This window comes from Boleophthalmus pectinirostris, unplaced genomic scaffold (assembly GCF_026225935.1).
Source record: "Boleophthalmus pectinirostris isolate CB_2022bp ecotype Guang Dong unplaced genomic scaffold, ASM2622593v1 HiC_scaffold_11, whole genome shotgun sequence".
In the NCBI taxonomy this organism is placed as follows: domain Eukaryota; kingdom Metazoa; phylum Chordata; class Actinopteri; order Gobiiformes; family Gobiidae; genus Boleophthalmus; species Boleophthalmus pectinirostris.
The window spans coordinates 10745445-10767524 of NW_026570994.1; the positions used below are offsets into that span (position 1 = coordinate 10745445).

Below are 22080 nucleotides of genomic sequence, written 5' to 3' on the forward strand. Positions count from 1 at the left end.
TACTGTTTGAGAGAAGCATCTCAGCTGAAATATGCAGGGTTTGAGTGTTAGACATGTATGAATGAAACACAACACAACTCCAGATATGTTTTTGATGAAACAACATTATAACATAGATCAGAAATAGCATAATATTGGCCCTTTAAGAGCAAGTAACTGGTCCAAGTTGTTCCTGCCATAGGCTCATAGTTGTTGTTCGAAAAGAAGAATTAAGTATAAAACGTTCTATCACAACATTGAAAGTTTATTAATAGCAAAAAACAAAAAACAATTACCAGTGGAAAATGAATTTATGTAATAGAATAACTTACGTATTTTAGTCATAATTTACACAATAGTAAACAAGTACAGTACAGTGTCGACAGATAGAATTTACAAGTTAAATCACAAACTCATATATGATTTTAGATAACAAATGCAAAAGTAATATAATACCAAGTTGGAACTTTATGGAAATTTCCAGAGAAAATAAATTTATAAAAGAAACTACTATGCGAAACACCTGAGTAGGAAATGGCTCATATGCGTGTACACGTGCTGGTTGGCTGCCCCTTGTAGGCTGTGGTCTTTATCTGTGTACCACTAAAAAAACATACAAAAGAAACAATTATCCTTGAGTTTCATGATAGTTGGAGTTTATGGACTGAGTTTATGAACTCTGATACAAACTAAATAATAGTTCCTTCTGACTCACCATGGATTCAAAGTCCACCTGCTCCTCCACTAAAGCTTCAGAGATCTCTGCAGCCTGCTGGAAGTGCACATTGTCTACAAAAATAAGGTAAAGTTTGTTTTATTAAAGGGCCCATATTGTGCTGTTTTCTGATCTATGTTATAAAGTTGTTTCCTCATTAAAACTTACCTAGAGTTGTGTTTTGTTTCATTCACACATGTTTAACACACAAACCCTGCATAGTTAGGCTGAGTTCTTCTCTCAAACAGAAAATACTCCCAGCTGTGATGTCATATGGTAAAACAGGAAGTGCTCCACTGTGTTTTTAAACTCCATACACCTTCGTTAGAATCATTTGGCTAATTTCAGCTCAGCCAATCTCTACTGAACTAAAGTTAGCTGTTAAATCGAAAACAGTTTCATGACATCACAAGGTGAAACTGAGCATTTAGAGCTTTGGAGATGTATAATAGGGTCACTCAGACATGTGTGAATGAAACAAAACATAACTCCAGGTATGTTAAGGTAAGAACATTATAACATGGCTAAAAGCGAACAATAGACAATTTTGTGTCATGTAAAGCGTAAAGTGAAAATCATTAACATTTGAGAGTATATTACCGTCAGCTGTCCCATGAACCAGCAAATACTGAACTGAGTGGAAGTTTTTCGCTCTGGCTATGACGGTTGAGTTCTAAAAATGAAAGAGAGTGTGATATATAATAGAATATAGATACATAATTTTTATTTTTTTTAAAGTAACAGTCTTAATTACATCATATGCATCTTGATTCAAGTGAGGAGGTTTCATGTAGCGCTCAGTGTAGATAGAATCTGAAAAAAATAAAACATAAAAAATATGTACTTCCAAATATTCTACTAATAATACCAAATGCTATTGAAAGGAATTCTCACCATAGTATTCCCATTTGGAGACTGGAGCCACAGCCATTCCACATTTGAATACCCCACTTCCTGCCCCCAGCACCATCGAAGTGACATAGCCCCCATAGGACTGAAATACAACATCATTAGGATTATAATAATTATTTTTTTCTTATTTGAATAATGTTTTCTTTTTAAACATACCCAACCCCAAATAGCCACCCTCTCCTTGTCAATGAAGCCCATTTTGATGAATTCCCTAATACACAAGACATTGTTAGCTCAGCACGATAATTAGCCACAACTTCCTGCCTCCCACAAAAAACAACAGGAATCCAGTTTTAGAGCAAGGGAGCGTTTCCTGGAAATACTCAAGCCACGTTTTTCCTTACTTGGCCGCTGTTATCTGATCTTCCACCTCATAGGTTCCTAGACGTTGATAGAGTTTATGCATTATCTCGTCGCCTTGGTAACCACTTCCTCTCCCATCGAAACTGGCCACAATGATTTTTTCGGTGCTGGCCAAGTAGGTGGCCCAGTTCAGTCTGTAGATGTAGTCCACTTTCTGACTGCATGGGCCTGCGTATCTATAAACAAAACACATTAGGGAGGGTATTAACCTGCTATAAACTTCACTGAAGAATTTATGGCATTTAATTTTAATCTTATCTTAATTATGATTTACTTTTTGGCAATCTAATATGGCAGTAATGTTTGTATGTCAAGTAAATTTTTTGGCTACTTCTTCACGTTGAAAAGGAGCAAAGGTCTATGTAGTTCCCTGTCCTTGTTTTACCCTTTCTACTGCAACTACCAATTGCATTATAAATCCAAGAGATTTCCATTATGATATTGTAAAAGTTTCCTATTCAATTGTTGTCTTTCTATCTTATCTTATCTTACACATCAATGAGAAGGGGATACGTCTTCTTCTCATCGAAGCCTGGAGGTAACAACATCTTGTACCATAGATCTGCAACACACAAAACATTTTACTTTTATCTATTTTTTTTTTTTTTACTTTTCAGTCAAACCAATTCACAACCTCACTTACCAAATCCATCGATTTTAATAGTTCCTCTACGCTCTGTGGGCATCTGAATAGTGGCAATTTCTTTGGCAAATGCTGTGTTATTCTCCAGAGTCTCTACAAAATTCAAAATACAAAATCATTTTTAAAACAACCAGCATTGCACATTTTGTAACTCATTCATTACTTACGAACTCCTTCCTTAGTCATTAGAAAATGCTGTGGGATCCCAGGTCCTGCATTATGAATAAGTAATATGTAAACCATTATATTTTAAAATGATATGTATATAATATTAACAATCCAAAATTAGCATGTCAAAACACTAACCATTGCAGCTCAGCCTGTAAAAGGAGGCGTTTGAGCTCATGTACACAGAGTTATAGAGACAATCTGACTGACAGGTAAGACACGATATTACATTGGTATTTCCGCTCCAACTGAAACAGACAGAGTAGAAGAAAATCAAAATCCAAGGATTCTAAGAAATAAAAATAAATAAATAAATAAATAAAATTGCACTTACGTATATCTATAGACATTCCTTCCTCCAGGCTTGTTCTCGTGCTGATTACTGACAAAGTATCTATTGAAAAGCCCATGTCATTTTGAGTAGTCCTTAAAGGAGTTTTTATTAATAAAATGTATGATCACATAATGTTGACACTTACACACTGTCTTCATTCACTAAGACAATACTGATGACCTCCCATTCTCCAGAAGTGATTGGTTCAGGAACACCCTGTATAATGCAAGGCAATAACATTAGGAAGAATACGGTAACAAGCAGGTAGTGGACTCTCAGAAAAGTAAGTATAGTATAGTAATTTTAAAGTACATTAAAGGTCCCGTATTACGCTATTTTTTCTGATGTTTTCTCATCAAAATATAATTGCAGTGTTTTGTTTCATTCACACGTTTAACACACAAATCCTGCACATTTAGGCTGAGTTCTTTTCTCGGACTGAAAACACTCTGTTCCATCTTGTGTTGTCATGTGGTAATACAGGAAATGCTCCACTGTGTTCTCCATATCCTTTACTAGAACCATCTGGATAATTCCAGCCCTGGAGTTGCCAGCCTACACTGAACTAAAGGTAAAAGGTTGCTGTTAACTTGAAAAATACCTCTACATTTCATCACAAGGTGGAACAGAGCATTTTGAGCTTTGGAGACTAATAATGAAAGATTACTCAAACATGTGTGAAACAAAACACAACTCCGGGTATGTTTTTGAGGAGGAAACAATATAACAACATGAGCTAATGCTCATAAGAATCAGTTATGCATAATATAGTCCCTTTAATTAAAATCTTAGATCTTGGACCTTGTCAAAATGTGAGTTTTGGGTTATCACTACTGGTCAAAGTTTGTGCTTATATCCATGGGTTTCAACTTCAAGAATGTGAATTAGGGTCATTGCTGTGGTACATGACATGGTGTCCCTAACATAAAAAGTCACAGACTGTATACCCTGAATACGCCTCAGTTAGCTTACCCCTTTAACACGGTGGATGTGCTTGTATTTCTGCTTGTCGCTCATGATCAGGTAGTAGGTTATCTTGTCTGGAGCAAACACGGGCTCTGAGGGGGAGAACTGCACACAGCACATGTATAAGGCCACAGCCTTCATACATGAAAACCAAACATGAGGCATACTGTACCCGTCCGACCCAGCCTGTGGAACTGATAATCTCCATGTGCTGAGAAAAAGAGAAGATTGAAATATGTGTAAATGCTCAGCTTGATGGGGGACAAACATTACAATGTGCCTTAATTTCTTAAAGGGCCCATATAACACAGTTTTCTGATCTATGTTATAATATAATTTCCTCATCAGAGTCATACCTGGAGTTGTGTTTTGGTTCATCCAAACATACTTAAAGCACAAACGCTGCATATTTATGCTGAGTTCTTCTCTCAAACAGAGAACACTCTATTCCACCTTGTGATATCATGTGGTAATAGAAGAAGTGCTCCACAGTGTTTTTTTAAACTACATTCACCTTCATTAGAATATATTGAATAAGCTGTTAACATGAAAACTACCACTTCATGACATCACAATGCTCACAGAGCATTTTGAGCTTTAGGGATGTCAACAGACATAAAAGGCAAACATAAAGGGTTACTCAAAGTATGCGTGAATGAAACAAACACAACTCTGGGTATGTTTTTGGTGAAGTAATCACATTCTAGTATGGATTAAAGCACACAAGAGTCAATTTTGCATAATAAAAAACAACTTATAGTTACATCTTACAGTATCAGTTCTTGAATCATGGGACACTCCATGATTTAGCTATCTTTTAGCTTATCACAGTAGACCTGTCACATGAGGATTTGGATGGTCTTCACATGATAAACTCATACTAAACACAATCACATATCACCACCTGTTTGTTCTGTCATCAAGCAAGGTCATTCTATGTTAAAAAGACAGTGTCCACCTTATCTGTAATCTGTGATCGACAATTTAATCACCAAATGATGTCACACAGTCATATAAATCAATAGTTCACAATCGGTAGAACAAACCTAAAATCCAATATTTTCTTGAGAGGAATCCTGAATATGGCTTTAGCTAAGAACAAATAAACTTATCTATAACACCTCCCTATCTTTTCTGTTGCAGTAAAACTACCCCTGGTTTAGCAGCTGTCCCTGTGATTTGTGTGGACCGTAAATGCATAAATCTTGAGTCTCTTTAACTGCTTTTACTGAGGAATCCATCTTTCTCCTATCTGCTTATCACATGCTCTTACCTCGAAAGGCTCCCAGTTGCCTCCAGTATAGTTGTATATCTGCAGCATGACGTGGCATTGGGTTCTTTTTTGCCATTGAACAGCTATTCGTTCATCTGTGGCCCAAGTGACCGTGGCTAGGTAATGGTCACTAAAAGGTTAAAGCACAATTAGTGACAACAGTTGTTTTATAAGAGGGTAGTTAAAGGAGCCTTATTAGACTATTTTCTGATCTACAGTATGCTATAATGGTGTTTCCTCATCAAAAACATACCTGCAGTTGTTTTTTGTTTCATTCACACATTTTTAACACAAAAAATCCTGCATGGCTGAGTTCTTCTCTCAAACTGAAAACACTCTGTTCCACCTTGTGATGTCATGTGGCAATACAGGAAGTGCTCCACTGTGTTTTGAAACTTCAGACACCTTCGGTAGAAACATTTGGATGATTTACACTCTGGAATTGTCCATCTCTATTGAACTAAAAGAAAACTACAGCTTGATGACATCGCGAAGTGGAGCAGAGCATTTTGAGTTTTAGAGATGTGGACAGACTAATAATAAAGGGTTACTAAAACACAACTCCAGGTATGTTTTTGAGGAGGTAACAACATTCAAAAATCAATAGAGGATCTTTAATAGTACTATGGTGTACCTGGAAGCATACACACCCGGGATGACCACCTCAGTGATTTGGGTCACATTATTAGCCTCAACAACAAACAGCTTCACAGTGGGGTTGGTGGCACCTGCCTGAAAATGTTATAGACCGGATTAGCTTAATTAAAGTGTCAGTAATGCCAGGAAATATCTCCAGACGGTAAATTATCTTACTTTAGGATAAGGAATGGAGACAGTGCTTGGATACTGTTTATCTCCAAACCAGGTGTACTCAATGTGAGGGACGATGGAGTCATTGAAATGGGCATACGCCACAAACTTCCCTCCAGGAGACCACCATAAGCCCTGATTGGATGAGAACATCTCCTCTGCAAAAGAAAATCCATTAAAGTGATTTAGCTATGGAATCAGGACAGAAATTCAGCTTTAAAATGTTAGCAAATAGAAGGTCTAGTAAGTCTATTCAATCTTTTCACCACCCAGCAGTATTCTAGCTTGTAATGCTGTGTGAAGGGGCTGAACAGGAACTAACCACATCCTGACTATAAAGCTACTCAAAAACGACTCCTTATTTTTTCCAAATATGCTCTCAAATTCTACTTGGGAAATTGTGGTATTTTCTTCCAGTCACCCAGTAATGTATAGCCACTTTTCCAAACTTAGGAAATATATTTAAAATGTGGATAATTGTTGGTCTGGTTTAGGGTAGTTAATACACATTTTAGTGGGAACCTTACCTTCATACACCCAGTCTGGAATACCATTGAAAATTTCATTCTCTTTTCCATTATATGTGACTCTCTCTGAAGCCAACTCAGGGCTTGTCTTTATAAACACATCATTGCTCAACACATAGGCCTGTGAATTTCAACAAAAACATGCATATTTGTATTCACCAGTGAATGGTGAAACCCACTTCAAATCTTTTACTTATTACACTTGACTTGAAACATACCAGTTTGTGTCCTTCGGGCGACCAGGCAAAGAACTGGACTTGGTGAATACTGGACAAGAGCTGCCTGAGGAGTCAAAATACAGAAATTCAATACAAGTAAATAATAAATTGTGCCTTATTTTTGCTGCTTGTTTTGAATTTATAATTGCAATTTATATTTGTGCTCTTTGTTAATACAATATATTGTGATGTGTGAGCTACTGTGTCCAAATAATTTCCCTTGTGGATGAGTAAAGTTTGACTCTAGATTATCTTTATTTCGATTTTTATGCACTTACCTTTTTTCAAGATTGTACAAAGAATATGTTGCGGTGAAAGAGTGTCTCCACAACTATAAGGACAAAATAATATATAAATATGAAGAGGATTTGTGATGAGAACTTTGAATGGGGAAGTACCTTGCTATAGTTACTCATAAATGCCACATATTTCCGATCTGCAGACAACTGGTAATCATATGCATTCATTTGTTCCTGTGTGGAAAAGAATGTACACATATGCTTAGTGAGTTGTTCCACTCAAATTCGTTATCTGTTATTCTTTATCATGTGTTTTGGGATTACTCACAAACATCTCTTTGCCCAGGAACAGTGTGTTTTGAGAAGTGCTGGGGTTGTGCAGATATACAGAGCCATCGGATTTGTGGAGGTATTCGGTATCTACAGGTGAGAGGAGAATATATTTACACAACAAACATGAATGAGATGCAAAAGATGGCACCTTGGATTTTGTGTGCAGGATTTGTGTGTTTTTACAGAGCAGACCTGAGATCCACCTCATGTTGTAGGACTTGGGTTTCAGGGAACTGTTGAAGACATCCTCCAAAGAGAAGAACTTCTGTCCTTCACCTTCTTCTCCGTCTTTGAAGAAAAACAGGTTAAATATTCCACTGAGAACCTGGCTCTTACAAGCCCATCATAATCATAAAGCATACAGATAAAGCGCACATCATGAGCATCATCAAGTGGAAGATTTTCTACGTCACCGTGCGTAATTAAAAGAGCACATCAGGGCACTGCATAAAAACTCACTGAAAATAACTACTTTACAACTTTCCTTAGGGTAGTGACGTAAACACAGTGATGTAAACCATAAAATAATTTCCACAACTGTTTTTTTTGGTTTGATTCCTGTTTAAAAGCATGTGTATTCACAGGTGTGCGTTTAAGTGGCATGCGTAATTACGCAGTCCGTGCGCATAAACAATCAAGTGGACGAAAGAATCATGCATTTAGGGCTCACCGTTTAAAAATATAACAGTGGGCACCACAATTAAGATGACTACTACCGCCACACTCAAGACTCCAAGCACAATTTTACCGATGGAAACCTGAGAAACGTAAAGTAAGATGTTACAAAAGTGCAGCGCTCGGTATCACAGCGTCACAATTAGGCAATATTGTCAATATGAAGCATGCGTAACAAACCATTTTCCTGCTGTACGTGAGGAGTAAATCCCTTACGCGTCCGATGGATAACTGTACGACACTTGAGTTATGCCTCTCACGGGCTTTCCAGTTAAATGTTATCTCAGCTCAAGTTTCAAAGGTGACACAATAAAAGCGCTGCAAACGGAGTAAAGTTCGCCGACTTTTAGCACAAAGCCGAGCTGTCAAGCTTAAGGAAGTGTGTGGTTCCCCAAACTGCGTCTCAGTATACTGGCTGATCCTCATTCATCAAACAGACACACGTGCGTATATCTGTGTAGTTATAGCCTACTGGCGCATAGTCCTACGAACAGTGTCACTTAATTAACTTATAATAGACCTCACGTGATGCCATAATTTTAAGAGCAATCGATAGTATAAAATGCAGGTATAATTATATACATTAACCTGGTTTATTACCATACCTATTTACATGAATGAAAAAACAGACATAAAAGTCGATAATATTATATTATTTTATATATTGTGAGTCAAAAGATATTTCTCACTACCATAATGTGGCAATCAGTGGCATGCACGCACTAAATCAGAGTATTATCAAATTTCTGAAGTTATAGTTTAAAGTAATAGTCAAGACTATTCAAATGCCTTGTAAACAGCAAACTCATCAGATTTCTTTGTGATCATAGTCCCTCTGTTTACTCACATCAGGCAATCTTAAATGTCCAGAAACCAGACACTAATAATCAGATTTTGGTGTGCATGTAGAGCCATCAGAGCCAAAAAGAAAGAACAGCAAAAAGCCATTCAAGACCAGAGAGATACACAGCCAAGGCAAGGGCTATTAAAAACGTTACATAAGTTACAGTCAGTGTGTAATGTATTGACACAAACTTACACTAATAATATAGTTATGACCCCCTGGTGTGGGAACTGTGTCATGTGCACATGTCATAGGTAAGAATAGCAGAGTGTATTTGGGACCAGTTGGTGCAGGAATAGTTTGGAGAAGAAGATGAGTCTGGTCTATTTTAGTCTCTGTCCGCCTCCCTGTTCACACACACATGTTAAGTGGTTAGCGGTGACACTGCATGCTAAAAGCCTGTTAAAAGCTGGACAAATACAGCACTCGCTCATTCTTTATGGCGAATAGACATGATATTGTGCACTCCGGACATCCTCAGCAAACAAATAGACAGTGGTCATCTTCCCTAATGCAGGATGGTTGTCTGAAGAAAAAAAAAAAAATAAAAATCCATTATCCTTAAAATAAATAAACAGATAGTGTAATACAACAATATTTTATGACACCTATTAGTTTTCAGAATAAGTGTTACCATGTACAATTAAGCGACAGATTAAATGTAACAGAACAGCAAATCCTGCAGGAGATGCTGGATATTTGAGGATCTTCGCTTGGCACCACTTCCTCTCAGCTCTTCCTTGTTTATTCATGGCCATAAACAAAGATGGTGGGCCAAATTCCAGACCAAATGCTTGTATTAAACACCTCTGTGTTGTAATGGGGCTTTTGGCTAGCTTTTAAGTAGTGTGCAGGTTAAAGGACAAAGGGCACGTGTAGCTCAATGAATGTGAACTAGTCTGACTCTGGGTTAATTAATGACTCAAAATCTTACACGTTGTTGTTAAATTGTGTCTTTTTTTTTTTTTTTTTTTTTTAACCTTTTATTTCACCTAATTAAAACTCATTCAGATAAACGTTTTTACAAGAGTGTGTCAGGCAACGTAGTGATCCACTAATACCAAGAGTATTAAGAATTGTATTTTATTTGGATTTTTTATACATTGAAGTTGAGTAAAATTCAATCATCCCGGACATAATGAAATCTAGGCTAAATCAGCACTTAAAGAGTCTATAGTTAATCTGTAGCCTATAGTCTATATAATCGACCACCTCTGAATGTTGCATGTGACTTCACACGGGGCAGTCCTCTTCTCTCCTTTACGTCAGACTTTACAGAGACAGAAATTAATGTAGCGCCTGCGAAAAAAACGGGTTAAATAGCATCATCTAGTGGTGAAAACGAGGCAATGAAAGACACACTTTAATTACCTTTGTAACACGCCTGGATCAATTTAAACATTATTAGATAAATCACACTGACATTTTCTCAAGAACTTTCTTACCATTTGCATTTTAGTGAATGCGGGACCTGTGGCCAATAGTTAATCAGCCTTCTAATTGGCTAAGCCTTTCCAACAGGGGGCGGGTCAGTTCTCATATCGGCCTCTAATTGGTCGTCTTTGTTGTCACTCTGCATACTTCCGACAGACGCCAGCAGCACGGATGTGATGTAGCAAACGCTTACACTTATCGGAAGTTACAACTGTTTAAGCAGTTTGATTTATCTTCTGAGACAATCATATTATAAGAGGAACATTTAAACTATCAACTATCTATTGACGCGTTTTCTAATGGCATATCCAGGATACGGTGGGGTAAGAGTTTTCAAATACAACCTAGTATCGCGTAAAAGCGGATCTCACCTCTTGCATAAGAGCTTAAGAAAGATTTACCTTTATCAAATCTGTGTATCTTAAAAGTTTAAAATTTGTATGTTGCCTATACGTAAACAAGGGTTTATAAATCTATAGTCTAAATCTTTCAAAAATATTCCAGATTACGTTTTGTTTTACTACTGCTTCCGGCGATCTACTTTTGACGAGCTAGCTGTCAGTGAAAAACAGAAACAGGTAGTGACCTGCCTTTTGCCTATAGTATGTTGGATCATGCGTGTAGTAGGAAAGTAAAGCAGAAATCAGGGTGAAGTGGGTGACCTAAATATGTTAGTCAAGTATATTATCAGTTCTGCTACCATGAGAACTCGAGCAGTATCTGCTACCACGGTTTTACTCCAATTTAACCACATTGGACTCTCCATGTGTGGGGAATTTGTGTAACAATTTTCTGTGAATTCACATATTTCATCCTCTTTTTGTTTCAGTATGGAGCCCCAATGCCGGGAATGCCTGCTCAGGGGATGCCAGGTGGCCCCATGGGTGGGCCTCCAATGGGGGGTCCTATGGGTGGGCATATGGGAGGCCCCATGCCTGGGCAAATGGGTGGACCTATGGGCACACCAATGGGAGGCATGCCTCCCCAGGGAGGATATGCCCCGTATGGAGGATTCCCAGGATATGGTGCTGCTCCAGCTGCCAATGATCCCATGTGGGGGTACTTCACATCCATAGCGGGCCAGGTACCAGGGAGTCTGGTGTGGGGGCTGTTTTTTAAAGAGAGTGTGTGTTGATATTTCTCTGTGCACAGGATGGTGAGGTGGATGCAGAGGAGCTCCAGAGGTGTCTGACTCAAGCCAACTTCACAGGAAGTTACTCTCGTATGTTATACTCATTTTCAACAACCCTATTTCTAGTTGTATTGTGTATTAAAACAGTAAAATTAATTGCTTACAGCCTTTAGTTTGGAGACCTGTCGGATCATGATTGCCATGCTGGACGTATCCTTTTGACCTGCAGGGGTCATCTGTAGAAGAGCACTTTGTCTCATTCAGTGACTCATTACAGCTGTATAGGTGTGGCTTCAGTGAACAGGGCTGGCCCAGCTACCTTCTCAGTGACATAACATGGAATATTGTCATTAACCATGTGTCACATGTAATGACGTATTTGTTCACCTTAATCCAGATGTTACCAGAGAGACTTCACAGGTAAAATGGGCTTCAGTGAGTTCAAAGAGCTGCTGGTGGCCATGAACGGCTGGAAGCAGAACTTTATTATGTTTGACCGGGACCGCAGTGGGACTGTGGAGCCTCATGAGATGTCCCAGGCCATTACCACTATGGGTGAGTCTGATTACATTATAGTAACTGTAGCCATTTAACACACACCATTTACTTTACTTGTAATACTTAATGAACTATTACTAATCTATACTTGACTCAAAGTAGCATTATACATTTTAGACACGATTAGCTGCTATTAGCTTATCTTATGATCTGTGATGATGGCACATTTGTTTTGACCCCTCCAATATGATTAACAGTGTTCTCCCTTTTTGTCAGGGTACCGCCTCAGTCCTCAGGCTTTGAACATCATCTTGCAACGCTACAGTAAAAATGGTCGGATTTTTTTTGACGACTATGTGGCGTGTTGTGTGAAACTGCGCTCACTTACAGGTACCTACACCTATCTGTTGTGACGTGTTCAGTGGGCAGTGTGCTGTATGTTATACATGGGACAAATGTGGACTGACATTTCAGACAGCTGATTAGTTTGCCTGCACCTGCATCCTAGGCTTCTTGCTATGTGGGTACAATATTTTAGTTGGATTTTTAGATGGACTTTTGGTAAGAGTGCAGGATTATATCATAGAGTGGACACAATTAGTAAAATGGCAAAGATGGAATTGTAAAGTAAAATAATTTCTCTACAAACATCCTCCACAGGCTTGTATCATGTACACTAGAGATGCGCGGATTGCGGTTGCAACCGCGGTATCCGCGGTTAATCCGCGGGTCGGGCGGATGAGGTGACGAAAAATTATATTTTAATTAAATTCGGGCGGGTGGCGGTTTAACTACTAAAAAAAAAAAAAAAAAAAAAGTTCTTGTTAGTATTGTTACCTACATCTGAAAAGACGAGTCTCCTTGTCTATGCTTGTAGTATGAAGTGTACGTCATATCCTTAATTAGCCTATTTGACCTCGTTTTTATGTTCTGAAGGTTCAGGTTGTGTCGGGTTATTGATGCCTAAGGTTTACGAGGCACATATTATATGCAGTTTATTTTATTATTTCTAATTTATTTCAGCTGTTTGCTAACACGTAAGTGGCTATAGGGCCATATTTATTTAGTTATGCTTTTTTTTTAAAACACGCAGACATTATAGCGTAGACTGCCACTCGGGGTGTTTAAAACTTAAAGACCGATGGAGTGAGGCTATGACTTTGAAATAACATCGGGCAATGGCAGAATGTTCAGAATGTAACAACATCCAACACGAAGGCAAGAAGGCTCAAAAATAGTCTAGTCGGAAAACGTTGTCAATTAATTAGCTGCGCAAGAAAACCAGGTAAGTTTGGGGTTGTTACGGACAATTAAGAATGCGAACATACACGCTGAGCGAATTTTGGAATGAATGAGCTATAGAGTTTGAATTTTTATCGAGGCTCCTTAGTTTGTTTGCTGTATGATTGTTCTAAAATCTAAAATCAATCGGCGGATGGCGGGCGGGTGCGGTTTTGAAAACCTTCGGTGCAAAATGGACAGCGGGCGGATGAGTTTTGTGTCGCGGTTGCGGATGAAAAAATAGCCCATCCGCGTATCTCTAATGTACACCTCTAGAGCTGATATACCTGTATATAGCTGTTTTGAAAAAATGTGATTCTGGTATTAGTTTAGCTCTTAACATCTCAGCTTTTCTGTAATGTTACTTCTCCCAACACGTTTTTGTTCTGTAAGCAATATTTTAGGTCTTAAACATAAACCAAAGTTAGCATTACATTTTCTTAGAATGAATTTTGGTTTTGAATGTTTGCAATATTATGGGTTTAGAATTTTTGTCATATATGTTAATGTTATTGCAGAGAACTTCAGGCAGAGGGACCGGATGCAGCAGGGAGCCGTTACCTTCCAATATGATGATGTAAGTTTATTCTTTTCTCTGTGTCTTGTATATTGTGATATTACCATTATGTCTGTGGTCATGTTTACATGCACACTCAAAATCTGATTATTATTGAATTTTTTTGAGTTATAAGATTATTTAAATCAGGGGTCCCCAACCACTGGTCCGGGGCTCAAATCCGGGCTGTGGGCCTCTGGAACCGGACCTCACAGGAAAATGGTATAGATCTTTTACTTTTTAATAGTCTACCACCTTATCTATGTGTTTTACTCTGAAAATATACCACAAAACTTAAACTGGTAAACAGCAAACATGAGTATTCAGATCTTTTTGTCAAACTATGGTGAAGAGTTGTATGCATTTTGCATTATTATTACTTGCCCTGGTCTCTTTTATGTTCCAGGTCCTTACGAGAAAAAAGATTGGGGGACTTGTGATTTAAATGACAAGTAAAAAGCCAAATTATCTTGTTTCTTTCTAATCATGATTCCTCTGATTACTCAGATCAGATTTAGCAGGTTACATGCCATTTAAATCATCATAAAGGTTCAGAAATCAGATAATAGTCAGATTTTGTTGTGCAGGTGAAGGCCACTGTCTGTCCAATGTATCTTAAAATGACTTTGCATCCACATTTCCCATTTTTCCAGTTTATCCTGTGCACAATGGCTGTCTGATTATTGTTGGATTGTGGACAGCTGACTGCAGGATTGTAAAGGGAGGCCAGTATTTGTGACTGAGACCACAGACTCCGACAGGTCTACGTAAACCGCTTGCTGCAATGCTTTAGTTTTCACACAAATACAGGAAGGGCTTTTTCTAGACTTTAGTGCTGATGCTATCTATTGAAATCTTTTTAATTTGATTGGGAATGACATTACAATTAACATATTTAGACTGATTATTGACAAAATTGAACTTAAGACTACTGTTTGTAAAAGATGCTCTGATTTCCTGTACACCTATTGTGCCATTAACATCTTTGTATGCGTGGCCATAAAGTGTAATAAACGGATATATATTATACTTAACAAAAGCTTTATACGGTGAGCACTCCTTAGATTTCTAATGTAGCGTTACTGAAATGTACAGTGAGATGTTAAAAAATATATGTGCCTTTTCCACTTGCATTTGTTTGCTCTGTGCCTAACCTTATATTAGCTCCATGTACGAAACAATGTGACAATATAGTAGGGGTGACTGTATATGCATGAACAGAATACAGATTTTGCACTGTATATGTATCTTTTGTTATTCACAATAAACACTGTGCCAGTATGCATTCAGTTTATTATTCTATACAATTGTGTATTCAGTCTACACAATATATTAGATTTCTTTAAATATAGTTTGGAACAAAAACATTCAAATTAGCTGTTAAGTGTTGCATTGTATAAAATACAGTGGCAAACATTTAAAAAATGCATAAAAACAATTGTGAACAGCACTAGATTTAAAAAGTGACATTTTATCCAGTACAGCAAGTTTTCTAATCTTTGTGCAAAAGATTGCAATTTCCATGAAAGTTCAGTAGACAGCTCTTCAGGCGCTGGACATGTTGGGTTGAACTGAAGCGACTTGTTCTACATCTGTGCTTGAAAATCAAAGATATGTTCTGAAAGGAAACACCCCACGTGAGGCTGAATGCAGATTCTACATCTGTTTGCCACTCTGAGTCCTCAGGTTTGAGAAAACAAAAATCCAGACAGCAGTACATATAGATCTGAATGCCCTTTACCTCTCTATGTGCATGTGACCATTAAGATGACACAACAGTAAAAACTCACAGTGGCAAACAGTAGCTAAAGCTCCATCTGATAAACTGGTAGCAACAGAAATTCAATGGCAAAGAGTCAATGCAACACCAGCAGGAAGCCTTCTGTCTCTGAGGTCTTGCTACATTAAGAGGCTATGATTTGCATTCATTATCGTCCATCACCAACTCATCAGCAGCCCACACCATTCGAACGTCAGGGGTTTAAAAACACTTAAACCAAGTACATTATAAAAATAATGGCAAACAAAATTTTCTGTTTTAGAAAAATAGGTTAAACCATTAAATGTCTCTGGTGAGTTCTGTGCTGCACCTACAGTTGAATACACACGGGTGAGACCTCTTATACTTGAGTCAGTGCAGTCTCCATGCAGTACATGAGCTCACAGTTCCTTTTGAGTAGGTATAAAATGTAAAGGACTTATTTGTATCATGCAGTTTATTCTTCAAAGTTTAAATAACTGGAGGAATTTACATATTTGATGGAGAAAAGCATTGGATGTGTTTAGGTACTATATGATTTGTAAAGGCTAGGGCAGGCTAATCAAGCTAAGGCTAGTGAAGGCTGGACTTCAGCCCGGCACATGAATCTTTTTGGTGATTAAGATGTTTTTATTAATGAAATGGTATTTTTAGAAAGATAATGGAAGACCTAGAACATGCGTTGTTGAACAGTGTGAAAGCACAGAAGTCTCTTGGTCTGGTCAGTCTGACATGCCCTTTTTAACCATGTTATATGTGTTTTATATATGTATGATTGATGATTGTAAAGTTTGGACACATTTGGAGACACATATACATCAAACACATTCTCCAGGAGAAGAGCAGGGCCTTAGCTGAGGTTTGGGAGCATATGGTCTGTCTTATAAAATAACTGACATGTTTTATGATAATATAATATTTCCTATGCCATCATTATTGCTCTTACAACAGAAGGGTCTTGTGCTATGGGCTTTTCAGGCTGCTGTCTCATACAGGTACAGTGTGTGTACTTAATTTAAAGTGATTCTATTTCATAAAAGGTGGCATTGTGGTATCAAGTAGGCACGCTAAACATACACAGGTTTCCTTGTGATTGTGGTGAAAGGGGTTAAAGGAGCACATTGCAGAAATATGGGAGAGTGTTTCAAGTAGCTTTGTCCCTGTGCTGGGTTGACCTGTTGGCTACAATAGACTGTACACATGCAGAGAACACACCTGATGGCCCATGTGAGAGGAACATGCAACCCAGAGGTGAAGGGAGGGAGGACGCAAACACATGCATATCTCTTAGAAAAAGCACATTGGGCGCCCCATGTTGCTGGCAGTGTTCTATTTGACCTATGTACAAGGAGATGATGACTTTACATGTGTTAATAATATAGTTTATAAATACCTCTGTATAAATGGACTCTGTACATCTAAACCAGCCAAGGGGTGTGGGCAAGGGCTTTCCAAAAGGACTGGAAGAAAAGTCTACAGTTAGTTTCCTTTGCATATTCAGTCTCTTTCTTAGACCCTGAGTCGTGCTTGAGAGAAGACCTTCAGTCTAAGGTTGGGGCAGCCCTGGGTCGGACAGTGGCCTGTGGAGTCCCATCATCCCTGAGCTGCTGGGGACATCGGGCAGTGAGGCCTGTCTGCCTGAAGAGAGTCCGACCACCTGCGTGTCCATTGTGTCCACGTGGTTATGTCTCTGTCTCTGCTCTGTGTCCGATTCACTTTCCAACAGTCCAGCAAAGTCCCCATCTGGAAGAGTCTCCGCACCCAGGACCGGAGACGGTTCTTTGGATTTGCTCTGGGAGTTTTCTGGGCTCTGTAGGGGAAAAGGCAGTTACACCTCGGGTGTTTGACAATAAACACATCACTAAAGGAGAATCACTATCCTTCTGTGTAATGTGGTGAGTCTGACCTGAAGCTGAGGAGGTGCGGGGGCCAGTGCCAGCTCGCCCTGCAAAGACACTGGCTGCACGCGGATAGCCGACTTGCTGTAGTCGGGGCTGGAGGCGGTCCCCTTGTGGAATTCGGGGCTGGAGGCGGCTCCCTTGTGGTAGTTGGGGCTGGAGGCGGCTCCCTTGTGGTAGTCGGGGCTGGAGGTGATGGTGCTATAGGCAGGAGGCCCAGCCGTGCTCTGCCTTTGCAGCAGCTGCAGGATGGCCTGGATGTCTGAAGTCATCTGGGATTCCAGTCTGAGGGACACAATAAATGCCGTCTCTGTTCTGTTATACTGCACAGTATAAGACTCACATATTTTATTTGCTATATAATATACTCTTACTCTTACACTGAGGCTGTTACTTTCCCATGTGCATTATTAATGCCCATCTGTTTCGAACTGGTTTAGTTGTACTGCTCAAAGCAAACACAAGGGGGACTCCAAACACACATATTGGAAACCTTTATGGCTATATACTGTAAATTGTTTCCTTTCCAGTTACATGTCTTTGCTAATGAGTCTATGACAGTTAAAACTCAGTTGTTTCTAAACTGACACACTTGTAATATTCAACCAAATGGAGTCATTATGGGAGGTGACAGTAAAAGTGAGTGAATAGAGCAGGCCTGACTGGGGCTGTGCCAGGTGCTGCTCTGTGGAGCTGTGCGGAGCTGTGTGGGCTGCTAAACTCTTTGGCTCAGGTTTGTGAGGATAAAACTGTGTGTGGTGGAGCAGCAGCAGGATCAAAGGACAGGGCATAATGACATGATACAGCAGCCTGCAGAAGGGCTGCACTCTGCTTCTCTTTGTCTTGAGAAAACTTACTGTCTGAACGTGAACAAGCTCATGTCCAAAATCTTCCCAAACTCAAAGCCCCCTCCGCCATGACCAGAAGAATCCTATGTAAAGACACTTGTAATGTGTCTGCGTTTCAATGCTGCTGTTCTATAAATAGCTGCTGCCTCTCTCCTCTGTATCTGCACCAGCCGACACCAAACGAGCTGCTCACTCAGAGCAGAGCGGCCTCACATTTCCATGTGCCACTTATCACGGCCAAGAGAGAAATGAGCAGAAGCTGGTGGAGCGAGGAAGAATACAGGCCTATTAGGGCTCCGTCCAGCATCAGCGGATACGTCTCCTCACCAAAAGGTCAATACCTCCATTTCAAACCACTTTTATCAGGTTGTGTGAAGCTACTGGGGTGGAGAAATAATTGTCTATATTTCTGTAATGTTTAAAAATGTTTCACATTCATATTATATCCTTCATATCTGTAATGAGCATAATACCAGGAAATGCCTCTACGGTCTGAACAGGCTAGCCAGACCACCTTGTTGCCATGAAGCTGCCAAAGCATCCATCAAATGCATTAGCTGTATTATGCTGCAGACTCAACAGCATGCATTTCAACTGAATTACACAGAATATCCAAACACATGATTAGCAGCTCCAGGTGAGTATATGCACTCTGAGCTCAGACCTGTTGAGGTGCTGCTGTAGCAAGTCCAATCTTTGCTCCACTTCTCCATAGGTCAGGTCAGAGTCGCTGTCCTCGGCGGCTGCAGGGCCCTCACAGGGGGCGGGCTCCTCTGCACTCTCAGTGGGGCGCTGGGGGACCCAATCCTGTGCATCCAGCTCTGAGCACACACAAGGAAATAGGAAAAGATAATTCAAGACACAGCCTCTGGGAAAACAGCTCTTGTATTATCCCTGCCATCATTTAGCGGCTGCACAATGCAATAAGCCTGTAGCCACTGGCATGCTAACCTCTCTCCATCTGACGGCACACTCATACTGTTAGAACAGTGTGGTTTGGTGGGTGGAAGTTGGTGATCGTTAAAAATTAAATCAACATTTCCTGTACGGTTTCTTCAGACAGTTTATAGAAATCAATATCACTCGCTCTGCTCCCGTGCTGATCCTCTTCTGAGAGCGCATTACAAACAGATCAACACGCTGCCACAGCGGGCCTATCTCCACACATCTGACTGAGCGCAAATTAAGGGGGATCCCGCAGCCAGGCTCGGCCCATGGGCTCTGGAGCTGTGTTCAAAATAAAAGATTTCACAGGAATTTAAGACAGCGCTACACTATGTTTCTCTGACAGAAGTCAAAGCAGGTCAAACACACACACAGACTGGTGAGTGTGTTCCACATGTACCGGGCCTGACAGGGAAAATGAGGATCTGTTTAAGTGACACATATCTCACTGGCAGATGCAGCGCCTTGTATGGAGGATGCTCACTCAGCCTGCATTTCCTACTGTCTCATTTGTACACACAGATAATAATAATAATAATAATAATAATAATGCATCAGTTTTCTATAGTGCTTTTCTCGCCCCTTAAAGACGCTTTACAGCGCATTATTCATTCACTCTATACCCAATGGTGGTAAGCTGCTATTGTAGTCACAGCTGTCCTGAGGCAGACTGACAAATGCAGGGCTGCCAATCTGCGCCATCGGCCCCTCCAACCACCCCCATCAATCACACACACACCACTTTCATACTAGGCAATGTGGGTGAAGTGCCTTGCCTAAGGACACAATGACAGTTTCTGCAACTGGCGCCACACTGTGGCACCTGATTTTCCCAGTGGTCTCCCATCCAAGTACTAACCAGGCCTGGCCTAGCTTAGCTTCTGAGATCTGACGGGATCAGTCTTTGACAAGCTGGTACGGCCACAAATTTTCAGCAGTAGCTTTTGTCACACTTTGTACAATGGTCAGATGTGTTCTACTGTGAGTGCATAACATAAACATTTTATCTTCACACTTGAACAGATGGTTTCAGTGACCAGACATCAGGCCTATCTGTTTACTGTAGATCCCTGGTTTGGTCGTGACCTACGATCCAAGGGGTGACCCCAGCTGCTCCACATAATCCTCTTACATTTCATTGCTGTGGGTTTAGGGTTGTATCCCTATTACACATAAGCCTCGTTTGATTTTTAATAGGTGTGACTTTGCTCTTGGGGGCTTAGGGGTCTCTGGGGATCCATCGCTACTTTGTTTGTTGTACATCTAGAAGTATGAATCTAAACTCAAATACACTTTTAAATAATGACAGTGGATGTGTATTATGTTCACCTTTAAAAGGTTGGCCCTGGGTAGTGCCTCCAGTCTCGCCTGCTGCAGCGCTAAGTCCCAGCCCCACAGGGTGGTCCCGGACCACAGGGTAACCCAGCACCCCTGAACAGAGAGGTCGCTGCTCCTCCTCTTCCTCCTCCTCCTCTTCCTCCTCCCCCTCCTCCGCAGATTCTCCTCTGTCGTCCGTAGCCGATGAGGTGTACATGTGGCGCTGATGCCGGCCGCCACAGTATGTGTCCACTGGCATCTTGTTGTTGGAGCCTGTGGGAGACATGGTAATGAGGCCGAGCAGGGGAACACTGCTCCTGCTTCACTTCCTTTGGGACGCTGGGCTGGCTCATTATTGTTGACAACAGGTAGGCTGTGTTTAGCTTTAGGGTGAAGTGAGGACAAACAGAGTCAAAGACACATTTAAACATGGCTTAGATTGTAAACAGCTGATGGGTCTATGCTGTGTCACTGAACATACAGTAGCTCTGCTTTTCTCTTGAATGACACAAAAAGCTCAGTGACACATGGCAGGTGGTGCCAGCTGCAGAACTGAGATAGAGTGAGAGGTACATCCTCTGTTCTTCTTGTGTTTTATTGGGAAATGTGCTCAGAGGCCCTGTAACCATGGTGACCAATTAGATTTGCCTAAATCGAAGCCAAACTGCTGAGTACTGCTGTGCAGTGGCGCTACATCCCGTCCCAAGGCTCCTGGCTGTTAGAAGTCAAATTACAAAAGCTCCCACAGTGCACTGCTCTGTGGTCCAAACGGCTCCTTGTGTCATTGGCACAGCTCTGCTCTGGGGGCAGGCCTCTCTGTGTATATGTGCGTGGAGACAGTCAGGTGTGAGGGATGCTCTAATACACCTCAGAACAGGCACTACTTTAAACAGGGGCAAGAGAATGTGGGGCAGGGCTTAAGACAGATTTTAAGATGCAATGTATTTTACACTATGTCATATGTTGTAAATAATAAATGAAACAAAATATATTCAACCTTTTAAAAAGGTAATAAATCTCGGTTTGTGTCAGACCTGTAGAAAACTTCCTTCTATATGACACCCGCCGCCGACACCTGATTTCATCTGTGCTGCTGCGCTTAGGGTAAGTCTGAAAGTGAAGGAGAAGAACGATCACCACTCTGCACAGAACAGAACACAACACACTGTGCAAAGACAACAACCCTGTTCCAGCTTCTCTTTTGGTTTTATGTAACTCCACCACTGTGTCTCATACACGTCCCTCTGTTTGTCATTCTAATCTTTACAGTGTGCCAAATAGAACACAACAGAGAACACTTTTTATAGACAGAGACATGTGCTGCCACAGGCCTTGCACATATGTCCACTGCACAGATGATGTGACAGCATCCTTCTGTTCTAAGTGCTCGACATACACCAGCTTTTACCCGTC

General features: G+C 40.3%; 3 protein-coding genes and 1 pseudogene across 3 annotated transcripts in view; 1 reads left to right on the forward strand and 3 right to left on the reverse strand.

The window, feature by feature from the left end:
* Nucleotides 1–283: 283 nt before the first annotated feature.
* Nucleotides 284–8567, reverse strand: dpp4 (dipeptidyl-peptidase 4). Its single transcript, XM_055164375.1, has 26 exons — nucleotides 8336–8567; nucleotides 8151–8238; nucleotides 7673–7768; nucleotides 7476–7567; nucleotides 7307–7381; nucleotides 7187–7239; nucleotides 6909–6972; nucleotides 6691–6811; nucleotides 6167–6321; nucleotides 5988–6085; nucleotides 5354–5483; nucleotides 4253–4291; nucleotides 4087–4185; nucleotides 3260–3330; nucleotides 3115–3174; nucleotides 2919–3028; nucleotides 2780–2824; nucleotides 2613–2705; nucleotides 2462–2531; nucleotides 1951–2145; nucleotides 1763–1817; nucleotides 1589–1688; nucleotides 1449–1507; nucleotides 1295–1367; nucleotides 695–768; nucleotides 284–582 (listed from the first exon to the last, which is right to left on the reverse strand). The coding sequence occupies exons 1-26, from the start codon at nucleotides 8336–8338 to the stop codon at nucleotides 490–492; spliced, it is 2211 nt and encodes a 736-aa protein (XP_055020350.1). The 5' UTR covers nucleotides 8339–8567; the 3' UTR covers nucleotides 284–489.
* Nucleotides 8568–10595: 2028 nt separating this feature from the next.
* gca (grancalcin) lies at nucleotides 10596–15181 on the forward strand. Its single transcript, XM_020917129.2, has 8 exons — nucleotides 10596–10756; nucleotides 11263–11517; nucleotides 11586–11655; nucleotides 11732–11775; nucleotides 11973–12120; nucleotides 12340–12453; nucleotides 13863–13921; nucleotides 14554–15181. The coding sequence occupies exons 1-8, from the start codon at nucleotides 10733–10735 to the stop codon at nucleotides 14578–14580; spliced, it is 741 nt and encodes a 246-aa protein (XP_020772788.1). The 5' UTR covers nucleotides 10596–10732; the 3' UTR covers nucleotides 14581–15181.
* Nucleotides 15182–17205: 2024 nt separating this feature from the next.
* Nucleotides 17206–22080, reverse strand: part of kcnh7 (potassium channel, voltage gated eag related subfamily H, member 7) — a 60979-nt gene continuing 56104 nt past the window's right edge. The window contains exons 16-21 of the mRNA XM_055166842.1: nucleotides 21702–21777; nucleotides 20680–20940; nucleotides 19070–19226; nucleotides 17725–17842; nucleotides 17566–17637; nucleotides 17206–17469 (exon numbers count right to left, since the gene is read on the reverse strand). Of these exons, the coding sequence (XP_055022817.1) occupies nucleotides 17206–17469; nucleotides 17566–17637; nucleotides 17725–17842; nucleotides 19070–19226; nucleotides 20680–20940; nucleotides 21702–21777 (948 nt within the window). The remainder of the gene's footprint in view (nucleotides 17470–17565; nucleotides 17638–17724; nucleotides 17843–19069; nucleotides 19227–20679; nucleotides 20941–21701; nucleotides 21778–22080) is intronic.
* On the reverse strand, nucleotides 20162–20279 carry LOC129407208 (5S ribosomal RNA; annotated as a pseudogene).

Excerpts from the sequence above, each read along its gene's own strand:
- gca (XM_020917129.2), top strand. The coding sequence starts at position 10,733 with ATGGCATATCCAGGATACGGTGGG. Across the intron at positions 11,776-11,972 it reads TCATGATTGCCATGCTGGAC|AGAGACTTCACAGGTAAAAT; the intron begins GTATCCTTTTGA and ends AGATGTTACCAG. Across the intron at positions 12,454-13,862 it reads GAAACTGCGCTCACTTACAG|AGAACTTCAGGCAGAGGGAC; the intron begins GTACCTACACCT and ends ATGTTATTGCAG.
- dpp4 (XM_055164375.1), bottom strand. Across the intron at positions 6,812-6,908 it reads CGCCCGAAGGACACAAACTG|GCCTATGTGTTGAGCAATGA; the intron begins GTATGTTTCAAG and ends TGAAATTCACAG. Across the intron at positions 1,818-1,950 it reads GATCAGATAACAGCGGCCAA|GGAATTCATCAAAATGGGCT; the intron begins GTAAGGAAAAAC and ends CTTGTGTATTAG.